Source organism: Plectropomus leopardus, chromosome 4, assembly GCF_008729295.1.
Source record: "Plectropomus leopardus isolate mb chromosome 4, YSFRI_Pleo_2.0, whole genome shotgun sequence".
NCBI classification, from domain to species: Eukaryota; Metazoa; Chordata; class Actinopteri; order Perciformes; family Serranidae; genus Plectropomus; species Plectropomus leopardus.
In genome coordinates this window covers 28,926,577-28,934,847 of record NC_056466.1, presented here as the reverse complement: position 1 = coordinate 28,934,847, position 8,271 = coordinate 28,926,577, and the positions used below count along the sequence as shown (strand labels likewise).

Below are 8,271 nucleotides of genomic sequence, written 5' to 3'. Positions count from 1 at the left end.
AATACATGTCAACATGTCTAGTACATCATAACGTGCATATTGTTGTTACATATCTGTGTTTTACAGAAACGTGCAATGCCAACATTTTTGTGGTAATTTCATTGCAAAAGGACTTCATGGTGAGATTGTTTTGTCATCTGCTGTGTCTTAGGTCAAGAATAAACACAGAGGGTTAACTTAGAGGCAAGAGATAAGGTACGGTATCAACAAAACAGATACTAATAATAATCATACAATCTTTATTTAGATTCACTGGCTCAGTAACATCAAGATCAAACAAACATCACATCCTGTCAAATTGTATAATTTTACTGCTTCACATGAAATAGGAACTGAGGAAATAGCCCTTCCTGTCCTGCTGTGTAACTCCAACTGATGCTACATTGATAAACTCAAATAAAGTATAAACACTCAGCGAGAGAGAGAGAGAGAAAGAGAGAGAAAGAGAGAGAGAGAGAGCGCAAACAAACATTTCTAATGGATCGGGGTTGTAAATGTGGAAAGCGAGTTCCATAAAGGGAGTCTGGACCTTGTCTCTGTAGTTGTGTCCACACTGGCCCATTCCTGCACACAAAACACACACAAGCACACAAGCTGTTGAAGTTTTCAGCATCATGTCATTTCCTCTGGCATACTTCATATCATACCACTGCTTTTCCTTTCAAACAAGTTTCCCTGTGTCAGCACAACACATTATATTGGGTATTTCATAACCTAGTATCACTTTTATTACTGCCAATACATCATCTCAGACATTTCCCATTTACTGACACTGCCAGAACATGATGTGGTCTTCATTCTTCATATACAGCATGATTGTTTAACAATTATTTCAACTGTTTAGCAAAAAGTTAAACTAGGAAGACCTTTTCTCTGCTTTTTTCTCTGATTCTAATCTAACCTGTCACTTCTTCTTTCCTGCGCTGTCCAAGTTGTTATATTTGCGATTTCTGATGACCCCATAACAGGCAAGACAAGTTTTTCTGTTCCTCGAGCAAATCGGTCTTTTTGTTGGATGCTGTTTTTAATCATCCTAATTCTTTCTTTCACACCTTCCCACCAACACTACTCCCTCCTGTATGCCTACAGAGAGTCAACAGAAAGTTTTGATCAATCACATAAAGGCTTCACTACACCATCACCACCACCACCAGACTCCAGAGATCCTGTCCTGTCTCATCTCCTTTCTTCATATGGGCCTACGCTTAATGAAGACCTTTCAGATTGATACCGACTAATCAAGTCGTTCTCAGACCATGAATATTGATATGCACTTCCAGCTGATCTCTCTTTACTGGCAGCAGCGCTCCCAAGGGGTGGCTTGAGGTTACCATTGCCACTGTGCTTCAATTGCTAGTCCCTGCTCATAAAAAAATAATTTAAGGCTGACATTAGTGTTTTTAAGAGGTCATGGCTTGCTTTAAACTGGGGCGAAGGTAGTGGTATCTAAACTAGACAAACTGAGGTTTCTGTTAGTACTCATTAGTTATCATTTCCTGTTTGTACACTACAAGAACTAATGCACCACAATTTCTACATAACACACGTGATCATGAAATAATCGGAAAGGATGCAATCACCATTGTGCTGATAGGAGAGGAGTAAAAGTCAGTGTAAGGAGTCTGGATGGATGGCTTAAACAAACACTGGTGTTCGTGACCTTGTGAAACTAAGTGAACTTTGAGTTATTCATGTTACTTTACGCTGAAAGGTATCTTAATGTTGACCCTGTAAAATGTTGCAGATGGCATTTGGGGGCGTGCTATTTCGTTATGTATCATACAAACCACGGTATGAGGATACAATGGCTAGCTTGTTGGGAAGGGGGCTAAATAATGTTAAAAAGTTAGGCTAAATTTTGGTGAGGGATATTTCTTAAAGGGGTCCTTTGAAATCTCACATCAACATATAAAAGAATTAGATTGAGTTCAGTGGTATCCATAATTCTCCCCTTTACAGACATTTCCACTTTATGCTAATCAAAAGCAGTTTTTGGAACAAACAATCCAGTTTGCTGCATGCAGTATAAATGTGCTATTTTCTGTATTTTAGTAACATTAACTGCAAAATAGTCTTTTTAATATAGTAAATCAGTATACAGTTCCTTAACTCTCCATAGTGACATAGTTTTCAACGAGTCTATATCCTTCCATAGCATATTTGAATTCATGAAATCAGCTATGGCTTTTGGTTTTCATGTGCCACCGATATTAGGTGTCCCTATGAAAACATATTTTGGGGGCACCACGCTTTAGTGGATTCATGTTAAAAAAGTTTTGAAAAACTCTGTCTCTTTACTGTGCAGAAATATATGTAATAAAACAAGACACAAATGCCAAAAACAAAAATAGTTTTTATCCTTGATGAAATTACTGCTCTTTACATTAAAGGTAAGACAAGGACACTGCAGAGTGCTGCTAAGGCCGAGACGCATCTGATTTTAAATATTCAGTTCATGTAGTGGCTGTTCATGATTGCTGGTTAGTCTTTCCATCAGCTGGAGATGACAGCGTCTGTCTGTCATCTAAGATGGCTGCTCAGTAACAGTGCAGAGAGGAAGAGAGCGCCTGGAGAGAGCCTTTAATCTAATGAGAGCCCTTCATCGAGCTAATTAATGAAAGTGATTATAACTAATGAGAGGCAGACCCAAACCCTGCTCTAACGAGGAATGTGTGTGGGATGACAGTATGCTTGGTGATTGGCAATGTGTGTACGCGTACATGTGTGTGTGTCTGTGTGTGCATGTATGTGTGAGTTTGTTTACAGCAAAGGGATTGGGGAGGTTTACACTTGTTTGTCAGAGTGAATCTACAGGGGGAGCATACTGTATAGGCTGCAGAAATACCAGAAATACCACATAATGAAGCAGAAAAACTGCACAGGATCAGCCTTATTTTTCCCTCAAAATGAATACTTTTGCTACTGCAAAGTTTAGCACACTTAAAGGAGAGGTCTGACAATATTCTGTGTTTTCCTTATTGTCAACAGGTCACATGAAAAGACCAAAACCAGCAATGAATGATCCTACAAACAAGTACTGTGTATCCACCGCCAGCCTGCTCCTGTAAATATTCAAAACATCATGCCTATTAATCTAATACTGAAAATTGTCTCCAAAAAATGTACTATTTACTCCTAGCTGAGTACTGTTTGTCAAATCCAGCTGTTTTAGATTTACATTTTCAAAAGGAACCAATGAGCTTGAAGCTGAGTGCCACAGATAGTTTGAGGAGGTTAGAAAGTGAAGACAGACAGACAGCATAGCTGTAAATGCACCTTGCTAACCATCAGGGTTATCTCCACCTTCATATCCAAACATGGTCACTTCTGATTCTAAAAATCCCAGATGGCAACAGCAAAATGCCAAACTAAAGGCTTCTAAACAAGAGTCTACAAAATATTGGCTGACATAAGGGTAGCTATGTCCATTATTTTAAAAAGTCTTTGGTTTTGGTCTTTTTATAGGATTTGCTGAAGATAACAAAAAGCCAGCCAACTTACTTTAACTCAAAGGGTTATAATAAGAGAGTGTAAAGTTAAAAGGGAGCTATTGTGTAATCATTGCTGATAAATCCAATTATTTATATAAGCAACTGAAGACTCAGGTATTGATTTAATACTTACCTGAGACGTGAAGCTTGTTCGCCTGAGAGTAAGATCTGCAAAACAAACAGGAAGGAAAATGTATTGTCAAGCTGTGGTTTGTATCATTATCTCTCTTTACGTCCACGTGATATACTGCAGAACTATTAAAACCACGTTGGAGAAATCAAAGCAAAATCACATACAATTAACAAGTTAGAAATATGATCGTAAACTCACCAACAACATGGTCCTTAGCATGAACCTGAGTCCAGAACTGTGCTTCCTGTCTGAAACAGTTCAACACAGTAACACTTAATGCAATGCAATGATGCATTTAAAGCAGCTTGATAACCACAAATTGGAGATGAGCAAAGAAAAGCCTATAATGTCAAATGGATACTCATATTGTTGGAGGGGGATAAATGAAGTGCAGCTACTTTTCCACGCTGGCTACTACATACACTTTAAAACTATATAACATATTTCAAGCAAATTCTGAGCAATTTTAAAGTATAGTTTCTAGTGATACTTTGAGCGATACAAAACTATTTTGGATAGACAAGCACAATGATCATTTACTGGTCTATTAGACTAACAAGCACTAAAAACACAATACCTTTTTTTCTTTTCCTCAGCTGCTGCTTTAACTTGAAAGGAGAAGAAAGAGAGGAAATAATAAGTTTCAAAAGGGAAGACAAGCATGACAGCATAACAAGTGAGAAATACGATGGAAGCCCTGAGGGGCAAGTGAGAATTTTTTTTTTTTCACCAGTGAAATAAAATGAAAAAAATATTTTTTTTTTTTTTGCCCAAACATTTTTCTGCATGTGTGGAACCCAGTGAAAAAAAAAATTCTTTCAATTTTTTTCACTGAATTTCACACATGAAACAAACTTTTTTTTTAACTTCAGAAAAAAAAGTACCTTTCCTGTGTGCCACCACAACCACGAGTGCCACAGAGCAGAGGCACAATACCACAGCGGAGAAAGCGCCAAGTACGAGAGGCCAGTCCACACCCAACCTATCTGCAGACATCACACTGGCGTTATTGTGAGATATATTTTAAAAAATGTCACGGTTACTGGAGGAATAAGTCATTATTTTCTGACACTCGGACTTTACAATAGATAAACCTGCTAATGAAATAGTGACATGTCATTTGAGGTCTACCTGTTGATGATGGAGGGGGGTTTCCTGAAAGACAAAAAAAACAGTCACATTTTGGGTCAAATTACACTCCAATAAAACCACACACATACAGAACAACTGCAAATATGCACCTCGGGTTACAGTCAAAGGGAGGCTGCGTGCAGAGTTGCTCCACTTCCCTCCCAGGAGGACATCATACTGGCACTGGTACAAAGTCACTGGAGCGTCCTGGACTGGCACTGGGAAGATGGTCTGATGCTGGATTAAGGTGGTGTGGTGCGTGGCAACAGGAAGTTCATTATCAGCCAGGTAGAGGGAGAACACAGCACCAGGGTATGCAGGAGACCCAGTGCACAGCAAATGCCACACATCTGTCTGCTGCTGAAGGATAAGGGTTGGAACTGGCAATGCGTCTGGCAACCAACGAAATCAGAGGAAACATTAGTGAAAGGTGCTGAAAAATTGAGTTTCTAGATAAGATAAATGAGGCGTTTCAACTAGAAGTGACATTATTGTTGATTTAATCACTGGACAGAAAATTCAACTTCAACAGTTCTGATGAATAGTTATCATATAATTTAATCTTTCAGTAAAAAATTCGCGCTTTTAGCATGCCTTATATGACATCATTACTGGCAGCTTTTCAGCCTGACACTGTCCAGCAGCGTATCATACAGCTGCGACAGGTTTCGTCCAGCCGCCTTATTAACTCACACCGCCCGTCTGCGTATTATCAACTGAATATATCATATGGCCATACCAGGTGCCACGCAGCCGACCTATGGCCCATTATAACACTGCAAAGGTTCTGTCTGGCTGCATTCATCTGGCAGCATATTATAACACCAAAAAAGATGGATTGGTATCTTACGCCAAAATCAGCAGCTTTTCATGACATTTGAATGAGAACAGACTGGAATCTCAGCAGAGTTAGGAAACTGAACGTGGGCCAACTTATGTTTCTTAGGCATGTTGAGTTTCGGCCGACACTGGGCCAGGTCATTGATAATAACGGGCTAGTGATGGCAGTATCAGCAGTAGGATTTGAGAGTCTCAGACGATTTAGGCAATCAGATGCGCCTGACTTATTTCTTGCGGTGTGCTGAGCTCAGAACACATGCCGGGATAGGTCATTTTGGCTATGTGGGCTATAATGCTTTCGATTAACTGATGCTTTTGAATGTTTGGGCTGTTTATACAAAATGATAAAAAATTAGGTCATTTCTTTTTTCATTGCTCCTTGCCTTATTCCCATGTTTCTAAAAGAAATCAAGACAGCTTAGGTTCCAAGGGGTTAACAACAGGGATACTGTTCCAAGGTTTGAGAGCATATAGGACATCCTCACCTGCGACAGTGATTTGAACCATGTTGCTTGCAGTTGAATTAACTACTCTTCTTTTTTTGGTGATCTGATAAAGGCAGGTGTACTCGCCCCCCTCTCCTCCCCTCACCGGTCCCAAAGTGAAGAGTCCCAGCTGGGGTTCAGGGTTCGATACCTGACTGGCCCGAGGCTGGAGGATAATAGATGTTGCTCCTGTGTGCTCAGCAGCCCTCAGCAAAAAGAAGGTCACTGGTTTGTTGCCATAGCTGGACTGGGACTGAGACTGGGATAGAAGAGGGAGTGAGCAGCTGAAGGACAGTGTGTCCCCACGTTTCACCACACCGGTTGAGGGCTTCACAGACAAGACTGGGGTAGGCAGAGAGGGCATAGAGGGAGTGGGGCCTGTTTCTTGAAACGTAGAGAAGAGTAGAGAAAGAAACAGTTAACACTGTGTTTTGTGAGTTTGTAACTTTTTCATATTTCATTTCTTGGAACAGAAATCATTAAATCATTAAACCTACGATAACACTGACTACCTTGGTTTGCCAGAGTTGCTAGCCAAACTTCCCTCTGTAACCTATAACACTAGAAGTCGGTGCACATTGTGTTTGATGTTTTAATGTGTGAGAGGGTGTGTGGTTTCTATATGAAGTGCAGGATGTAACTGCCTCGACGCACACCCACAGAGCAGAGGACAATACGAGACCACAGAGAGCACCTGCATGCAGCAGTGTGCTTCTGGGGTTAGACAGGAGCGGATGGGAGTGTTTGTTATTTTATACCACATGTAGAATCACTATTGGACAGACTGAACAGATTAACTCCTCAAACTCTTTTTCTCCAGTTTTAATAAGACGAGGAGCTACAGCCACAGCTGTCAGACCAAAGTAAAAGCTCCAGTCAATAAACTGAGGGTCAAATCAGATTTTTAATCAGGCAAGATTTCTATCAAGATATTCACTTAAAAAAAAAAATAAATAAACATACACACCTTTTGGCTGCTCCAGCTGCAAATAGGGACTGAACAAACTGTAACGACCATCCTGGCCCGTGTACAGACAGCAGAAGTATTTGACTGAATCCTCCTCCTTTACCGCCACAGTGAACTGAACCTCCACAGCAGCAGACTGCAGCTCCTGAGAGTCCACCTCAATGAACAAAGAGAAACACAGAAAAGAATAAAGCCACAGGAGCCCAGTTGCCACATTAGACAAAACTGACAAATATTACGCTAAAAAAATTACATTTTCTCTGTCTCTGTACAACTTGAAATGAAGCCCTTGGTGGCCCTTTGGGGCCCGGCAGACCAGAACCACTGAGCCCTTTGACCTCGAATAGATATCAAGTATAGGTGCTGGTAGAGGGGGAGGGGAAGTCGAAGCTGAAAGTTGTCCTAGGCAGGAAAGAGAAAGGTGCAACATACAGTGAGATTCAGTTGAATTTCACAAAGTTCTTTGAAGTGGAGCAACAGTGCAGCAGACATAAAAACGGTGTTTGCGACATGTGGTGACGCTCACCTCGCACCAAATCCGTGATTGCATCTGATGTGAAAATTACAATGGAACATGAAACGCAAAATAAAGTCTTTAACTTCATTATTTAATAACTTGAATATTTAATAACTGTATAACAGACAGAGAAGTAATGTGTTAATGATTATACATTTGATTATGGTTCTACTATTAAATATTGGTTCTCCAATGCCTACTTTTACTTTAATCCAAAGAAATCAGTAAATAAATTATTCTGGTGGAAATACATTGTAAATCTAGTTTTTAGGCAAAACAAAGATATAATGACGAAAATAATGTATTTAAAAACACCCGTCAGTGTTACACTCACCCCAAAGTTGTAGAAAATTTAATAGCAGAGTGTAAATCCACAGTGATTGTCCTCTTTCAACCTGCATCTTTGACACAAGAAGAACACTGAAAATATGTGAGAGAGCACCTACAAACATCGGCAGCCCGCCCTCTGTCTTTCTCTCTCACTCTCTTTATTCCCCCTGCATGTGTGTTTTCTTAATACGTATCACATCCTCTTGAAGACATAACGATCAGGGGAAGTTGAACTAGTAAACACACTTCCTTTTTTGGAGTCCATCGGTCGCATCTGTGTTATGATGAGTATAAAAAGCAGGTCTGTGTCTTGGTAACACAAATGTTTGTGCGTCAGCAAACTAATAGAGACACAGCAAATACAGAATTCAACCAAT

The 8,271-nt window shown here is 40.0% G+C and overlaps 1 protein-coding gene across 2 annotated transcripts; it reads right to left on the bottom strand.

The window, feature by feature from the left end:
* Nucleotides 1-216: 216 nt before the first annotated feature.
* On the bottom strand, nucleotides 217-8,047 carry LOC121942665 (alpha-1B-glycoprotein-like). 2 transcript variants are annotated; one of them, XM_042485931.1, is made up of 11 exons: nucleotides 7,899-8,047; nucleotides 7,301-7,449; nucleotides 7,048-7,204; nucleotides 6,081-6,464; nucleotides 4,866-5,147; nucleotides 4,756-4,779; nucleotides 4,509-4,610; nucleotides 4,202-4,232; nucleotides 3,823-3,872; nucleotides 3,625-3,659; nucleotides 217-564 (listed from the first exon to the last, which is right to left on the bottom strand). In XM_042485931.1, the coding sequence occupies exons 1-11, from the start codon at nucleotides 8,014-8,016 to the stop codon at nucleotides 475-477; spliced, it is 1,422 nt and encodes a 473-aa protein (XP_042341865.1). In that variant the 5' UTR covers nucleotides 8,017-8,047; the 3' UTR covers nucleotides 217-474. The 2 variants fall into 2 exon arrangements, with proteins under 2 accessions (XP_042341865.1, XP_042341866.1); XM_042485932.1 differs by having other exon boundaries at nucleotides 6,081-6,458.
* Nucleotides 8,048-8,271: the final 224 nt, after the last annotated feature.

Coding starts and splice junctions, on each gene's coding strand:
- LOC121942665 (XM_042485931.1), bottom strand. CDS start 8,016: ATGTTTGTAGGTGCTCTCTCACATATTTTCAGTGTTCTTCTTGTGTCA. Junction 3,873..4,201: donor GCTGAGGAAAAGAAAAAAAG/GTATTGTGTTTT, acceptor GAACTGTTTCAG/ACAGGAAGCACAGTTCTGGA. Junction 565..3,624: donor GAACAAGCTTCACGTCTCAG/GTAAGTATTAAA, acceptor TTTTGTGTGCAG/GAATGGGCCAGTGTGGACAC.